Source organism: Saccopteryx leptura, chromosome 1, assembly GCF_036850995.1.
Source record: "Saccopteryx leptura isolate mSacLep1 chromosome 1, mSacLep1_pri_phased_curated, whole genome shotgun sequence".
NCBI lineage: Eukaryota > Metazoa > Chordata > Mammalia > Chiroptera > Emballonuridae > Saccopteryx > Saccopteryx leptura.
Genome location: NC_089503.1, coordinates 74,200,632 through 74,219,399, shown reverse-complemented (window position 1 = coordinate 74,219,399; position 18,768 = coordinate 74,200,632). Strand labels below are relative to the sequence as shown.

Genomic DNA, 18,768 nt, shown 5'->3' with positions numbered 1-18,768 from the left:
CTTTTTACGACTTCTGGTTCTAAATGAATGAATTAGAACAGGTCACTGTTGTAACTCATAAAGATAGTCATGAACCATAACAGTACTAAAAGTTATCTGCAATTTTTTTTTAGCACCTTCCCTAATTAAAAAAAAAATTTTGGGGGGTTTAATTGATGACTTCATTACCCACTTTTAATATTTTTCTCACATACAAGGGAAAAAAATATTTTTAACCTTTCCAGAAGGGATCTAGCATCTATTGCCTTCAATACTTCTACATTATAGCCAACTATTTGTTGGTATTATTTGAAATAAAACTAAAGGTAGAGTTTTGGAGGGTTCCAGGGCTCAATCTTGACCTTCTTTTCTATTTACATTTGTTTCATTGGAAAGCTTACCCAGTCTCATATTGTTAAATATTATCCACACACTGAAAATTTCTGGATTTAAATATATAGCCTAGACTTCTCTTCTAACCTTCAGGTGTGAATATCCAACTGCCTACTTAACATATTTATTAAAATGTCTAATGGATATCTCAAATCCTATACTTCCAAAGCTGAAATTCACATCTTTCCTTTTCTTATTTCCAAGGCTGCTCTATCCTTAACATTCTATACTTCACCTGATGACAAATCAATTCTTTCATTAGCTCAGGCCAATACCTTCAGAATCATCTTTTGACTTCTCTCATATTCTTTAGTCAATTAGTGAAAGAAAGAAAAAAAGCCCATTGACTCTTCCTTCAAATACAGAATTTTACCATTATGTCCACTGTGAGATCTCTGGTCCTACTTATATTCAACATTAATCACCTTTACTGTTGAAGCAACCTCCTAACTAGTCTTCTTGATTCTACCTCTGTCCCCCTACACAACTCCCACTTCTCAAGACTCCCAGCAGAGATACCTTTTAAAAAACAAGCCAGACCATGTTATCCAATTGTCTAAGAACCTACAATAATTTCCTATTTTATTCAAACTCCTTACAAATCATTATCTAGCCCCTTGTTATAACTCTGGACTACCTTCCCCTTCACTTCATCTCTCTCTTACCCCAACCCATAGGTTCCTTTGTTTTTCTTTTAAAATATCTAAAAGTCTCTTATCCTGGGGTCATTTCCCAGCTGTTCTTTGTCTGGAATGCTCCACCTCAGATGCCATAGGGCTCTTATCCTACCCTCCTGCAAGTCTTAGCTGACATGTCTTCCCTGACCAACTTGTTTAATATTATAAATTGTCTCTCCTTATGCTCTTCTACCTCATATTTTCTCTATTTCATATATAACCTTTTATTCTATCATATTGTTTATTTATAGTATTAGTTTATTTTTGTTGATCATATATTGACAGTCTCCCCAGTTGGAATGTAAGCTAAAGGGTAAGGCTCAAGGCTTATTGAAAAAGTCTTTCTGTAAAGCTCATGCTTTTCCCTTGATAGAATGCTGCAGGTAATATGGAAATGACCGTGAATCACTGGATTCTTTCTGAAAGGATCTGTAAAATCCTATTGAAAATTTTTGTGTTGCGGTCCTTTAAAAACAGCTTGATGAATTGTTTCAGTTAATTCTGAAAAGAACAATGATTTTTTATAATGAAATGCCAAGGCTCATACATTAAAATTTTGTAAGATGCCTTCTTACTCTTCCAATTTCTCTATTCTCATTAACTTATAAATTTGTTTATCCCATCAGATGAGTCAAAAGGATGGTGTATTTATAAACGCAACACCAAGTGCACCAGGAAAAAAATAGTTGCTAAGAGGCTGTCTCTCAGTGGAACTTTTCAAAAACAGTTCTCAAAGAGAACATAAACCAGTTTTTCCTCTCTCCAGAAATTAAGCAATGAGAAACGTACATTGTGCTCTTCTTCACAAGGATAAATCTGTGGTGTGACTAAAAACAGTGTCATCGTGGTCAAAAACCATTCTGATATAACCAGACAGAATAAAAGAATGTGGTTTCATTGATTTTAGTTTTTGATAAATATAGCTCCCAAAATAAGTGATCACATTTCCCCCTCAACAACATACAACATTATAACACAGTGCTTACTGGTATAGTCTAACCCGCTTGGCAAATGCTTCATAAAGCACTGGTATATTACATGAGTAATATGAGCAGATAAACATCTCCTATCTTGCCACCTCTTAAAAATCACATAAAGTTGAGTGAAGAATTCAGAGAGCATATGTGCTGCCTTGTACTTACAAACAATTTAAGATAATATAACATTTACTTGGGGCTGTGTATATATAAACAGGCTAAAAAGAAAAAAAACAGGCCTGGCTTTTCCCAAAGAACGTAGGACTACCTAATAAAACACACAGGCACTTTAGCAGATGTTGAGTCACTACTGTTTTATGTACGTACTTCTCTCTTTTCTCTTTTTATCACTTCATAATTATAAAGTCACATATCATTTTATATGGCCCTCACCCTAAGCCTCGAGATGTCGACAGGCAAGTATTATTACCTTCCTTCCTACATCTTTAACTAATCTCCCACCTGAACTTCCTGGAGATGCTCTAATTCTCTAATGAGAATTACATGTATAGTACTATGTATCTGCTTATGAGAATGGATTTACTGTGCTGTAGAAGGATTAATCCTCTGCGCATTGGATTCCTGCATTTTGGCTGTTTCCTTTACATTTTTTCTCCCCCTTTCCATATCTGTATTCCTTTTCCCTCATAGGGTTCCTTTCATTTGAAATGCTCTCCAGTCCCAGACCTACAGCAGTTCCCGTGGCTAGAAAGGAATGAAAGGGGGCTGGCTCCCTCATAGAATGTTGTGGATATTAAAGAAGGTGATGAGTATATCACATCATGCTGAACACAGTGCCTTGCAGAGCAGAGTCACAGAGCCAGAGCATTTGACGCACATGTTTTTTTAAAGGAATAAACGACTGTATGACCATGGTGCAGGCTCAGGGGCTCGAGTGGTGCGGGTGCCCAGTCCTGCATGGAACTGAGAAGTGAGTGTTAATGCTCTGGTTGTGCCAAGGGAACAATTTTCAGTATTTGTGATGAGTAGGACAAGGCCTTAATCTTCCCCCTTGTGTACTTTTCTTATAAGTGTGGGGCTTGTCCCTATATTTTCCTTGTATAATAAATAAGAATTTTATTTACTTATGTATATATATCAATATTTCAACTGAGGAGTAGCTATAATATTATGTTATATAAAAATCCAGTAACCAGTAAATTTAGAAGAGAAACAGGAGGAAGCATCCATGGTGGAGTATGCATGTGATTTTGCAGCCAGCCTTAAGAAAAGGAGAGTCCAGGCCTTAGAACAGCCCCGGTAAGTCTCTAAAAGAAAACAAAGTTCAAGTCTGTGTAACAGAATCTGTGGGAACACAGAAGGAATACCATGGGGCCTAGAAAGTGGCTGCAAAATTCTGAATCATAAAATCAAAAAGCCTTGGAAGATTTGGCTGGAGCAGCAGCCATAGTTGGAAATGTTTTTTAGTAAACAGATTATTTCAAAAAAAATTTATAAGAATTTATAAGAGACTAACTACAACCATAGGTAAAGGACTCTGGCTAGCCACTAAATTAATAGAAATAAATAGAAATTAAATATAAAACACTCATTATAGTTCATAGTATATATGTAAAGTTTCATTGATAGTCTATTGGTTTTAAAGTGATGACTTCAATGTTTAATTATGGTAAAATACAAAAATAATTACCAGCATTTTGTGTACTCAGTCGTGAGAAGTCATTACACTATCAGGTAATTTCTCACATGTGTATTTTTCTACAAGGATGTCTCCATATTAAAGCCCTCATTCCAGGGAGAGAATTCTGCATTATTTTCATTTTCTGTACAGAAAAATTGAGACACAAGAATATAAAGAAAAGTCTCATATTCACAGGAAACATTTGTGTGCAAGTTGAAAATGAAGAGCATGCCTCTTAACTCTATTATCCTCTTCTTTATTAATGGAAGCAATCATTCGTTCAACCTGTATAACAGCCTATTGTGTATGGGATACCGTGCTTGGGACTAGAAAACAGCAAAAAGCAAAGAGACAGTCTATTGCTCTCAGATTATCCAGAGTCCACCATGTGAACCAGACAAGCAAACCCACTATGAATATAATCATTGTGCTATTATGCACAAAAAAAATATTGTGCAGAGCTGGGATGGGCACTGACCTAGGAAACTGTGTGATCACAGGGGAGGAACCTGTCATTCAGCCTCAGGCAATCGGGAAAGTCATTCTGGAAGAGGATCTGAAAAATGAAAAACTGGAGTTCACTAGTTCACAAGGACAGTGGAAAGATAAAATGGAGCAAGGTAGTCTAATCAGCACATTTTACTATTTAGATTCATGTGCTATGTTATTCATGTATTGTGGTGAGATTCAAATAATTTAACAACCGATTCTCTGACCTATTGACCATTTGAAGTATAACAAATGATATACAAAAAAGGAGTTTATTATTTGATACTTAAGAACAATAAAAGAGGTACACAATACTAGATTATATTATAAGAAAGTTTTAAAATATTAATGAAAAAATATTAACTAATACCTGACAAAAAGCAATAAAACTGTGATTTAAGATATTTCCGTATTGCTTCTTGATTAGCATCTCATGTGCAATTTTTTTTCACCTACAGATGGAATGGACATTATTACGAGCACTTAGAATACACTATTGTGCAGATAAACGTGAAAAAAGAGTAAGGAATGTAAATTTGTGATTTCCACACTGGGCGACTGCCAGGCACCCACCTTAGAGAGAACCCTGATTACAAGTGCCATTTTTTTTTTTAACAGAGACAGAGAGAAAGTCAGAGAGAGGGATAGATAGGGACAGACAGACAGGAACTTAGAGAGATGAGAAGTATCAATCATCAGTTTTTCATTGCAATGCTTTAGTTGTTCATTGATTGCTTTCTCATATGTGCCTTGACAATGGGACTACAGCAAACCAAGTAACCCCTTGCTCAAGACAGCGACCTTGGGTCCTAGCTGGTGAGCTTTTTCTCATACCAGATGAGCCTGCACTCAAGCTGGCGACCTCAGATTCTCGAACCTGGGTCCTCCGCATCCCAGTCCAATGCTCTATCCACTGTGCCACCACCTGGTCAGGCACAAGTGCCATTTTAACAACTGGTTCGCCGAACTCAACAAAAAATTAGGTATCAGTTCTACCAAACCAGTGTGAACTGGCTGAATCCCACCACCGGTATTCCTCTCCATCTGCTGTATGACCAGAAGTCATATTTTTCAAAGCTGTCCCCTACAAATATGTATGTGTGATAACCATTCCCTTTAGCACTCTGCAGTGTGATTAAATCATTCTTTATATTTTAATTATGAAATGAATTTTTAAATACAACTTCAAATTTCCATATAAAATGTAAGCAATAACAAAGAAAAAAATGAAAATTAAATAAAAGATATATTTCTGAGCAGGCCAGGTCGTTATAGCCTAAAGCTTAGTTTTAAGACTAAGCTTTTCCCCACACCCTTGACTGATTGCATGATGTAGGTGGTGCACTCTCATGAGGAATCCCATTATGCCTCAGATAAGTGACTCTGTATCAGAGACTTCCTTGTTTGTATATATATTAGATTAAAGTATTTAATTTCTGTACTATAAAATGGGGCAGAACAGGAGCTTGCTCTCTTGGTTCCTGCTAACACCATTGCAGGGGCCTCCCTGATCCCTTTCCCTTCATGGGAAAAGCAGAATTTTTGCTTTTCCCCTGTCTTCTCTGTGGCTTGCCTGTCTTGGTGAGACACCAATAAGCAGAATGGCCCACCATCCTCGACTCCACCATTTCTTTACCGTCTGCCCGAATCCAATGGAAACCTGCATGTGAATGGCCACAATGGCGGCTCCTAGCCTTACAGGCATTTGATCAGTTTGCCTCCCCTGATATAGCATAGATCAATCAATCAAGCCAGCAAGCAATCAATCAAAAATCCCACAGGGTTTTAATCTCGGCCCCAACATGTTAGCATATTAAGCCATATGCCTCTCTGTAAAGTAGAAATAATGATTCCTACTTTACTTGTTTATTATAAAGATTGCCTAAAATATCTAGGAGAGCACCTGACATACAGTAGACACTTAGTAAATGTTATAGACTTTTTTTTTAAGATGCTGGCATAGCCCTGGCCGGCCGGTTGGCTCAGCGGTAGAGCATCGGCCTGGCGTGCGGGGGACCCGGGTTCGATTCCTGGCCAGGGAACACAGGAGAAGCGCCCATCTGCTTCTCCACCCCACCCCCTCCTTCCTCTCTGTCTCTCTCTTCCCGTCCCGCAGCCAAGGCTCCATTGGAGTAAAGATGGCCCGGGTGCTGGGGATGGCTCCTTGGCCTCTGCCCCAGGCGCTAGAGTGGCTCTGGTCACAGCAGAGCGACGCCCCGGAGGGCCAGAGCATCGCCCCCTGGTGAGCAGAGCGTCACCTCTGGTGGGAGTGCCGAGTGGATCCCGGTCCGGCGTATGCGGGAGTCTGTCTGACTGTCTCTCCCCGTTTCCAGCTTAAGAAAAAGAAAAAAAAAAAAAGAAAAAGAAAAAAAAAAGATGCTGGCATAAACAGAACAAGGAAGCTTACAATTGTGGCAGTTTCCAATAAAACTAACATTTGAACAGAGACTAAATTTCTCTTTGAGAGAGTGTGATCAAGGTATATTTTCATACTAAGGTAATGGTAAAACTCAATCAACTCTACAATATGTCTTTCCTGAAGAGGACTTTGGGTGCTTTCTTTTTACCTTAGGTAAAAAATTCTGCAGATAACAGCCTTCTTTGGAGGAGTAAATCTGAACTTTACAGTTAGGTCGCATTTGTTAAAAAAATGACTTCTCTTTACTGCCTTTCTTGTTCCTCTACCCATACTTCCCAGATTCAATTAGATTAATCAGTCAGTCATAAATATTCCTCAATATGTAATCCATACCAGAAATATTTCTAATATGAAACATGTCACATTGCTAGAAAGTAAGCCTTTAAAGTACTTACTTAGTTTTGCCCTCTCATTGTTACTAGAATCTTGACTCACATTTAGATCCACTGAATTTAGCCTTCTGTCTATAACAGTACTTTATATAACAGTTCTGTAAATTAGGTCTTCTTATAGGAAACAAAAAGTATTGTTGAAAATGCTTTGATCCATACACCAGATGAGAATTATAAACTTTGGTTATATAGTAAATATATTAATTTGTAAATTGTTATGCTAACTGTATGAGTGAGAAACTGTGCTCAGTACTGGGGATTCATTTGTGAGCAAAGAGACAAAGTCCTTAACAACAGAGTATTTATAGCAAATAAGGAGGACAGACTTTAAAAATATAATCTGTCACACACACACACACACACACACACATTTCAATTCTTCTGAACTATAGAAGTTATGAAAAACTTTAGCCTAGGCTAAATAAAGAGAAGATATTACAAGATCAGGGATATGGACAATGCAGAAAAAGTTTTGAGTCTTTATTCCTCTGATATCTTAGACCAACACCCTAGATATCCAAAGCCAGAGGGAAAGGAGAGAAGGAAAGACACTCAAATCGTCTATCTATGGAACACATTCGAAGCAAGCATGGGCACTGGACAGTTGGCTCAGTGATAGAGCATTGGTCCAGTGTGTGGATGTCCCAGGTTCACTTCCCAGTCAGGGCACACAGAAGAAGCAACCATCTGCTTCTTCACCCCTCCTCTCTTCTCTCTCTCTCTCCCTCTCTCTCTCTCTCTCTCTCTCTCTCTCCCTCCCTCCCCCTTCCCACATCCATGGCTCGACTGGCTCCAGTGAGTTATCCTTGAGTGCTGAAGATGGCTCCATGGCTTCCACCTCAGGCTCTAAAAATAGGTCAGTTGCTGAGCAAAAGAGCAACACCCCAGATGGCCAGAGCATCACCCCATTAGGGGGCTTGCCAGGTGGATGATGGTCAGAGTACATGCAGAAGTCTGTCTTCCTGCATCCCCTGCTCTCACTTAATTTGAAAGAAGAAAGAAAGAAAGAAAGAAAGAAAGAAAGAAAGAAAGAAAGAAAGAAAGAAAGAAAGAAAGAAAGAAAGAAAGAAAGAAAGAAAAGGAAGGAAGGAAGGAAGAGAAGGAAGGAAGGAAGGAAGGAAGGAAGGAAGGAAGGAAGGAAGGAAGGAAGGAAGGAAGGAAGGAAGGAAGGAAGGAAGGAAGGAAGGAAGGAAGGAAAAGAAGGAAGGAAGGAAGGAAGGAAGGAAGGAAGGAAGGAAGGAAGGAAGGAAGGAAGGAAGGAAGGAGGAAGGAAGGAAAGAAGGAAAAGAAAGAAAGAAAGGAAGGAAGGAAGGAAGGAAGGAAGGAAGGAAGGAAGGAAGGAAGGAAGGAAGGAAGGAAGGAAGGAAGGAAGAAAGAAAGAAAAGGAAAGAAAGAAAGAGTCACCAGGCAACACTTGTACTTGAGGCAGAACTATTTCTCATGTGTCAATTTTATATACATGAAATGGCCTAGCCAGCCACTGAGAACACATACATCTGATTTTCAGAGACTCTCAACAGCAACTTCCTTTCCTTCAAAAATATACCAGAAATAATGAAGCTTGTTAAGGAGGGCCTGCCTAGCCTTCTTGCAGAATATCTGTTCCAGGATCTTTGACTTCTCATTCCTCTGGCTAAACAGACACTTGGAACAAGGTTGGAATATGCAATAGTCTAGGACTATTAATACAGTTATATTAACTAACCTTATAAAACCAATACTCAAATAGTAAGCATGAGCACCAGTTATTGCTGAGGAGTAATATTATTTTAAGTGTCTAGGAAATCAGTGGACCATTCATTTTCCCACAAGATTTATCAAAACACGCTGATGGAATCACAAGATGAATGTGGATAATACCACTTTGGCAGCTCACTTTCCTTTAAAAAAAAGTTGTATTTTAAATAAATATTTTACTTCAAGCTATGAAAAGATAAATTATACTAGAGAACCGTAGAATATGGATCAAGCATGAAAGGGGAGGAAAGTAGGAAGTGGATAGCTATTTAAATAGACATATCAGAAAATAGGCCAGGGTTTGCTAATGTATGCCTTATTTGCATTTCTAGAAAGCAACATAATGTACATTTTCTGAGAAACTAATATGCTTGCAAAGAGGAAACTTCACTGATGTAATCAAGATTCTTTAACCTAAAATATGCTAAGTTGATTAAACTTATAATAAAACTATAAAATATATGCACTGTAGATTCTTAGTTAACCTCTACATACCTTCTGATATATAGTAATTTCCCAGCACATTAAGAGTACTTTCAATAACTTACCATTATACATGAATGAAACAGGGATAAAACAGAAAACCATTAAACAGAGAAAATGCCCAGTAATTCACAGAAGAAAATAATGAAGAGAATTAGGAAAAATACTAGGCATTCAGGTATTTGTAAACCAATGTATATAGTAGAGGTAGTAATCAATGAAAAATTAAATTTATAATTTAATATTAGCATTATTTCAAGATTCTGAGAGTTGGTAGAATATGTTCCATGATAGGAATTCAGCAATGGAGGGATGCCATGCCTTGTTCAAAATAAATAGATCTAGGCTCTGGCTGGTGGTTCAGGGAATAGAGTGTTCACCCAGCATATGGGCATCCCAGGTTCAATTCCTGGTCAGGGAACTCAGGATAAACAACCATCTGCTTCTCTTTTCCTCCTCCTCCCCCTTCTCTCCCTTTTACCCTTCCACAGCCAGTGACTCAGTTGGTTCGAGCATGGCTCCAGGCATTGATTGCTCTATCGGTTCAAGTACATCAGCCTCAGGCACTAAAAATAGCTCAGTACTCAAGGATCCACCCCAGATAGGGTTGCTGGGCAGATCCCAGTCGGGATGCATGTGGGAGTTTGTCTTTTTAATTCCCCTCTTCTCACCTAAAAATAATAATGATAAAATAAAATAAAATAAATAGACCTAATAATATTGGAGGTAGGGGAGAAAAAATAAGAGAATGATATACCACCAGGTTAGATAGTGGTAGACCTGAAGCTCAAAGCTTTGTGCAAGCTCTTTGGGTAAGGATTTAAGAAAAAGAAAAACTAAAATAATATTTTTAGAGGAGGATACATTGGACCATACAATTAATCACTTTCCTTTGGCTTTTGCCACACTTCCTTCTATCTGATCTATCTTATGACTTCTCTGACATATCCTCTTCATTGCCATTCCCTAATGTTGATATTACACCAGACCTCTAGGCTCTGCTCTCATCGGCATCTATGACTTTTCTCATTGATGGCTTTGGTGTCCATGTCTCCTACTTCCTCCTGGTGTTTTAACTTCCACCTGTCCTCTCTTTTAAGTGTCTGTTTTCATCTTCCCAGTAGGTCATAGATAATTCAAACACTTCACCTCCAAACTAGAACTAGATATTCCCATCAAATGTGACCATTTATTTCCTAGAGTTCTTATCTTAGTTAATAGCATTGCCATCAAGTTGGTTAGAAGCCTCTCTCCTGATTCTTCTGTCTACTTCATAATGTCTTTTCATCCTAGCTCTAATATGTCTTTACTAGCTGAATGTTCTCTTCAGTAAAGAGACTTTTAGATTTTGCCCTATCATCCCTTGACTTTCCTCTTGTGATCAGTTTATTTGCTTCTAGTCTTCACCTGCCATCTTGTCTTGCCTTCCCAAACTATCTTCTCCCACCTCTAGTCCTGGTCATGAGATAATGTGGTTCATGGAAAGCCTCAGGTAGTGTTAGAGTGAGTACATATTGAAATTATTAGGCCCTGGCCAGTTGACTCAGTGATAGAGTGTTGGCCTGGCATGTGGAAGTCCTGGGTTTGATTCCCCCAGTCAGGGCACACAGGAAAAGTGACCATCTGCTTCTCTACTCCTCCCCCACTCCTCTCTATCTCTCTTTCTCTCTCTTCCTCTCGCACAGTCATGGCTCAAATAGTTTGAGCTAAGTTGGCCCTGGGCGCTGAGGATGGCTCCATGATGACACCTTAGGCATTAAAATAGCTTGGTTGCTGAGCAACAAAGCAGCAGTCCAGACAGGCAAAGCAACCCCTGGTAGGGGGCTTGTTGGGTGGATCCCAGTCGGGGCTCATGAGGGAGTCTGTCTCTGCCTCCCTGCCTCTTACTTACTGAAAAAAGAAAGAAAGAAAAGAAAAGAAAATATTATGTAAGACATTTGCATACAGGGTGAGAAGTCAACTTGATAATCTCTAAGGCTGGTTGCCAGCCAAGGATTAAGAATAAATTATGCAGTCACTGAGCTTGCTTATTCAAAGTATGATTGTTTCGTCCCATCCCAAATGTTCTGATTCAAAATCTCCTGAGTTTAGACTCTTGAATTGTACTTTTGTAGATTCTCCAAATGATTGTGATGCACATCCATTTTTGGAAACTCTAAAATCTTATCCAATTACAAGATTCCGTGATTATAACAGTCTAATCAGAATCCAATTTGCTATTCTGAGAAAATAGTTACAAAAATATTTTGTGTGCTGGCAGCATCATTAAACTAAACATAAAGCCTTCTGAGTAGTACACATTTAATAAAAAAATAACACATTCATCTGAATGTACATGGTGAGCAAAACTAGTTTTACAGTGATGAGTATGTAAAACACAAAAATTTATTCTTATATTATTATGTATTACTGTTTTATTTTCCATTCAAACAACTATAAACCTAGTTTCTCCCTACCCTGTATAAATTCTGGTAAATTTGTGAAAATAATCACATCACATTGGAGGCATACTTTAGCACATTTCTTCCAATACATATATCTAATAGGATTTTCTTTAGTTTCATACCTGATGTTAATTAGTTGTTCATGAAGTGTTGAAGAAAATATTTGATGTAAAAATAGTGGTGAATGTTATCATATACAAAACATTCAATAATTAGAATGTTAATATCATTTAGATAAAAGCAATCAAGATTTAGCAAAACAGCAAAAATAAAAAGAATAAAATAAAAACTATTGAAGTAAATATTTATACTATTTAGTTGACTCTCTGTAGCTAATGAGAGGAATTCTGCTTCAGGTACTACAGACATATTTCCTATATCAGTAAATTACTAGGACATTAAGTAGCTCATGACCAATAAGAGAAACAGATCCCTATAAATTGACTACAGTAGGTAGTAAATAACATTTCCCATCAGTGTTCTAAATTGTTATGAAAGAATGAAAATAGGAATGATTAATTCCTATTCTTCTGTTGTAAAATAGTCTCTACAAGGAACAAATTCATAAATATAAACCTAAACTCTATGGTATACCAAACTCTCAGAGGTTGAAATCCTACATATAAGCAGCATATGTGAACACAGATGACTAAAAATATGGGGAAAGTTATATTCATTAACAATGAGATATGCATTTATTTATGATTAATGATAGTATGTAAAATAACTCTCTTATATTTAGTCTGGGCTATCCACAGACTTTGTTTTTTTAGTTAAAAGCACTTTGTTTCAATGTTAAATGTACCGTTTTGTTTTGTTTTTAATAGAGATATGTTTCCTCATAGAAACAATTTTTTAAAGTGTGCTGAGGATCCTAGGATAACCCACAGATCCTGTTAAACCCATGGTGAATTTAACTATAATACTAAAGCTACTTTTTTAATGGTACCTGAGATCTTGAAGAAAAATTCTGGCAAGGCAAAAATAACAGAAAGAAAAATGTTTACTTTCCTTTGTTCAACAGAGCTGCCCTTAGAAGTATTTTTGCAAAACCCACATAGTTCTTTGCAATCTTTACTTGTGGCTATGTCCCTTGCCTCCCAGTAATGGTTGATACCCATACCCACCCACTGTGGCACACTTGAACATGAGATAAGAGAAGTTAATAGGAAAACCTTATACCTATATTAATTAGAATTTGGTTTGGCTGTATATATCAGGAAAAAGAATAGTAGTTTAAACAGGATAAATATAATGTACATATTCTGGAACTAGTCAGTGGTACTATGGTTAACAAGATATTGGCAGTCTATTTTCTCTTCCAAAACCCAGAACATACTTTCTGTCCTTAAAGTTACTTTTATATTCCAGGATAACTGCTGGAGCTGTAGCCAACATGTTTCTATTCCAGGCAGTAGAAGGAAAGGCAGGGAAGGCCAAAAGGGGTCTCTCCAAAATGAGTCATTTTCCTTTAAAGAGTTCTCTGATTACATACCTCTTATTGGCCAAAACCTAGTCAGTCACATGGCAAATCTGACTGCAAAGCCTGCTGGAAAATGTACTGTTTTAGCTGCATCTCTTACCACCTCAAATGAAACTGGTGAACTGATGCTGAGGATAAAGGAGAGAGGAGATATTTGCAAATAATTTATAATCTCTGCCCCATCCCTCAAATGTGCAGTGCTCCAGATTATTTAACTCCATTTCTGTGCACAATAAAGCTATCTCAATTCTATTTTTTAAAATCAAATTGACAGGAATGCTCTTTCTAGAGCAGAGCTTTTCAACTGCAGCTGCACATTTAGAAGCACTTCAAGTGCTTTTTAAAATTCCTGATGCTCAGGCCAGTGTGAAACCTTGTCAGTGAGACCCAGGCCACAGTGTTTTTTAAAAATCTCTCTAGGTGATTCCACTGTGCAGCCAAGTTTGAGAACTACTGTACCAAATCAATTTAAAAAGTAGGTGTGTAACACAAATGATGCCAAATTTTGTCACTTTTTTTTGCTGTATAATAAAGTGACATTAAAAAAAAAAGCCTGTAAACCATGAGTAGAGAAAATCTGGGGAGTGTTGACACTTGCCATACAAATCAACTGTTTGCCTTTGGGGTCAGTTTTTCTTACTACCCCATCCTTTTCTTAACCACTATTTTCTCTTCTGTAACACTAGAAACATATTACTCTCTAAAAATCATTACTTTTCTATACTGTAGATTCAAGGGCAGCATAGATTAATCCAATGTTAGTCATCCTGGATAACTTTACTTCTCATACATCCCCATATCCATTTAGACACTCTGTCAAATAATTCAAATCTGTCTATACCTTTATCACTTCCAAAATCCACAAAGGAATTTTTAAAACACTCATACAAATCTGATCGTGTCATTTGCTTTACTCTACACAGATTCCTCCAATGACTTCCCATTGCTCTAGGACTCTGCCCTGCAAGATCCCCTACCACCCACCTCATAGCCTTATCTCAGGCCACTCATCATCACACTAGTACAGTGGCCTCCTCTCCTGCTTCCAATGCCTTGTAGCCCTTTCCTTACATGTACTCTATTTGCCAAACCTACCCAATTTCCAAAATCAGCCAAAACAATACTTCCATGTGCTAATGCTGTTGAAGGAAGCCTTCATTGCTTGCTCCCATACACTGAGTCAGGATCCATACTATACTTCTTTGTGGCCCTAAGCACAGTTACTTTTTTTATGAAGGCAGGAAAAATGTTCATGTTCTTCATCATTTTGTTTTCAGAACATCGAACAGCTCCTATTACAGAATTTTTATTAATAATATAAAGATAAAAATATTTTATTAATGACTGTATGAAATGAGTAGTATGGGATCCTGTGACTGGAAACGTAGATTAGAGAGAAAGTGAAAGGGTCATGAGCAGCTGCTTATAACTTAGCCACAACTGGCCCAAGTCAATGTTTCTTCCTTCTTTTTCAATATGTGTATGTGTCTCCACAGGTTGTGATTTGATCCCAGTCCAGTACCTTCGCTGGGGTGACCCTGAGCCCATTGCAGCTGTGGTGTTTGCCTGCCTTGGCTTGCTGGCCACCTTATTTGTGACCGCAGTCTTCATCATTTACCGCGACACTCCCGTAGTCAAGTCCTCCAGCAGGGAACTCTGTTACATTATCCTTGCGGGCATCTGTCTGGGCTACTTATGTACCTTCTGCCTCATTGCAAAGCCCAAACAGATTTATTGCTACCTTCAGAGAATCGGCATTGGTCTGTCCCCAGCCATGAGCTACTCAGCCCTTGTGACCAAGACCAACCGTATTGCAAGGATCCTGGCTGGCAGCAAGAAGAAGATCTGTACCAAAAAGCCTCGATTCATGAGTGCCTGTGCCCAGCTAGTGATTGCTTTCATCCTCATCTGCATCCAGCTGGGCATCATTGTCGCCCTCTTTATAATGGAGCCTCCTGATATAATGCACGACTACCCAAGCATTCGGGAAGTCTACCTGATTTGTAATACCACCAACCTAGGAGTTGTCACTCCTCTGGGATACAATGGGTTGCTGATTTTAAGCTGTACCTTCTATGCTTTCAAGACAAGAAATGTTCCCGCTAACTTCAATGAGGCCAAGTATATCGCCTTCACGATGTACACTACCTGTATTATATGGCTGGCCTTTGTGCCCATCTACTTTGGCAGCAACTACAAAATCATTACGATGTGTTTCTCTGTCAGCCTCAGCGCCACAGTGGCGCTAGGCTGCATGTTTGTACCCAAGGTGTACATCATCCTGGCCAAGCCGGAGAGAAACGTGCGCAGCGCCTTCACCACATCCACCGTGGTGCGCATGCACGTGGGAGATGGCAAGTCATCCTCCGCCGCCAGCAGATCCAGCAGCCTAGTCAACCTGTGGAAGAGAAGAGGCTCCTCGGGGGAAACCCTAAGGTAAAAGTTGTGGGGACACTGTGGGGCCCTGGCCCCTATTGCTGAAGCACTGGCATTACCTTCCTCGGTCCTTTAAATGGAAAATATCCGAGTGGGAGAAACTAGGCAGGGAACTGGGAAAGGGGCTTCGGACATTTTCACGGAATGGTTTCTGTGGAGTTAATTGGATGTCATCCCAGGGACTTAGGCCAAGGCAGAAACATAGAAGTTGGGACCTCTGATAAAGCGAAGATTACAGCAAAAGGGGGATGAGGCCAAGAGGGCAGAGAGAGCATAGTTAAGTCACTAAACCAAGGCAAGCCCCCCCAGGTCCTGAGGGGAGAGAGATATATCATGCACTAAGTTAATACACCAGAAAAGAGTAGAGAAAGTTATTTTTCACAAAGAAGATTATGCTGAGAACAGGATACCAAGAGCCTCACATATCCGACTGCGCTTACAAGCCTAAACATTTTCAAGCCCAGAGGAGCCATTAATTGCCCAACCCATAGCGGCATGAGATGTAGAATCTATATTCTAGTTCTTAATGGGCATCTTTGAACTCTTTGAGAAATGTCTAGGTAGATGAAAAAGACAAAAGACCAAGTAGTTTTAAATCTAATCTTTCTAAACAACCAGCCAGACTCCCACTTTCTCTGTTGCCCATAGTCCCATCCCACCCTACCATATTCAGGCATGAGTTCTGAGCAGTTGCCATCTGAAAAGAATCTTAGCAACACTAAATGATCCCCCCATGTGAGGGACTACCTTATGTGATAAATGCCCCCTAATGTATTTCAGAATACAATAATATCATCCTATCTGTGGCTTGGGAACAAACTTGAAGTGTTAGAAGGCTACATAGGTTGTTGAATTGTGAATAAGGTTCTCCTCTCTTTAAGAAATAAATATTGCCTGACCAGGCAGTGGCACAGTGAATAGAGCATCGGACTGGGATGCGGAAGACCCAGGTTCAAGATCCTGAGGTCACCAGCTTGAGCGTGGGCTCATCTGGTTTGAGCAAAGCTCACCAGCTTGGACCCAAGGTCGCTGGCTCGAGCAAGGAGTTACTTGGTCTGCTGAAGGCACATGGTCAAGGTACATATGAGAAAGCAATCAATGAAGAACTAAGGTGTCACAACAAAAAACTGATGATCGATGCTTCTCATCTCTCTCTGTTCCTGTCTGTCTGTTCCTATCTATCCCTTTATCCCTCTCTCTGACTCTCTCTGTCTCTGAAAAATAAATAAATAAATAAATATCAAAAGAGCTAGATGGGGCATCATCTGTTAACTCTACAGAGATTTGACAATTTTCCTAAAATCTAGATAAATAATGAAAGATAAATAGTTAAATAATATTGCTTAAATAATTCTCTTCTACATCATTTGGCCTACATAAAAAGTTCTATTTTCTATTGGCCCCAATTCCTCAAAGCCTGAATTGTGGTGATGGTAAAGATACTGTGGCTGCTGAGGTGTTTAGTTATTCACATGGCCCAATTCATTTGCATTATTAACATGTATCCTTGCCTCTTTCAGTTCTTTTCTAATTTCTGTATGCCTCTCATCTCTTTTTATGCATCTTGTGCAAGGTAGTCAACTAAATTTTAAAGCTCAGGGAAAACTGTGTCTTCTATTTCTTCAATAAATCCTGGAGGTGTCATGTTCTATACACAGAAGGTCTTCCATATCTCAAACCTGCTGGCATGTTTTCCATCTGCCTTCCTGACTCCTCTTGAAAACATTTTTTTTTTTCAGAAACTTCTGCTAGATCAGCCTTTTATTTGTCTAAGAAAATTTATTTTTTCAAACTTACTTTATCAGCCTTTCTCTAAACTCTTTCTGTAAATAAAATCTTCCTTGGCGTCCTGATAGATAAAACAAACAAGCTGCTAGAGGAATAGAATTGTCAGTCTGTGCATCAGCACCCCTGAAACACGCTAGGGCAGGCTCCTAGAGGGACCGTGTGGAGCGACAGTGAAGAGCACTGGCTTTGTAGCCAGGTTCTTCCGAGTCTGAACACTGCCGTTTCTTCTCTCTGAGCCTTAAGTTTCTCATCTTCTGAGTTGAGATTGTATCACTTCCTTCATAAAATTATAAATAGAGAAAGGAATCATATGTGTAAAGTCCAGATACACAGTAGCTTCTCTATTGAAAGTATAGCAGGTCCAGAAGTAGACAGCAATGGGATTGAATCTTGGCAGCATCCCTTACTAGCTGTTCAGCCTAACTGTAGGCAAATCACTTAACCTCTCTATGATTCAGTTTCATCCTCTGATGAATGGAGATGGTTAAATACATACTTCTTCTAGTGGTTTGAGACTAAATGAGTTAATATGTATAAAGTGTACGCCAGACAATGAGTAATGTTTTTGTGTGTGCTATTATTGTTGACAATTGTCAGTTTTTTCCACATTTGAAAATCTCTTTCAAGTGTGCAACCAGGATGATCTTAATAACAGAGAGCATAATAAAAGCAGTACAGATTTATAGACACATTGATTATACAGACTGGACTTTCTAGGGCAGCTCCATCCTTACATTAATTATCTAACTTTCTGACTAACTGTAAAGGACACCTGTTGTCCGAGTTTAAGTAGGGTAAACTCCTTGGGAGTGAAGGCCTTATCTACCTTGCTTGTTACTATGCCTTCAGTGTGTGGAAGTACAGAGAAGGTACTTGGCATGCAGAAGACAATCTGTAATCATTTGTTCGTATGTTTGTTGAACAAATAGATTTGGGAAGGTAGTGATGTGGTAGGGATTTTTCCCTTGACTTCAAGTGTGCATACCACTACCATCTAGTGGTTCTATTTTCATAAGATCAAACCTGCAGTGCCCTGTGTAACAAATATCCCCTGCACTCCTGTGGACATCAGTTTCTGCCAAAGAATCAGGCCATTAATCCCATCCATTGATTTCATGTTTTGCTATAATTCTAATGTTCCTCTAGTAAGAGTAGATTACTATTTTCAACTATGTCATTTGTACTTTAGTATAGAAAAGACCAATTTCAAAAACAAAATTTACTGATAGTGCCAATAGAAAACAGGAATGCTCAGGATTTGGGGAAATATTTTAACTTGTTTTCCCTATAGGGCCATGTACTTCTTGATAACTAGATTTTACAGTTAATAAATTTAGGTATTAGATAATCAGTGACAGTAAGGAGAGACCTTTGGCACTTGTTGGGTTTTCTGTATGCGGTCATGACAAATCCCTGTCTGTAGATGATC

General features: G+C 38.7%; 1 protein-coding gene across 5 annotated transcripts in view; it reads left to right on the top strand.

The window, feature by feature from the left end:
* Positions 1-18,768, top strand: part of GRM5 (glutamate metabotropic receptor 5) — a 515,185-nt gene that overhangs the window by 443,219 nt on the left and 53,198 nt on the right. For all 5 annotated transcript variants that reach the window (XM_066370471.1, XM_066370497.1, XM_066370481.1 and 2 more), the window contains one exon: positions 14,612-15,551. In XM_066370471.1, the coding sequence (XP_066226568.1) occupies positions 14,612-15,551 (940 nt within the window). The remainder of the gene's footprint in view (positions 1-14,611; positions 15,552-18,768) is intronic.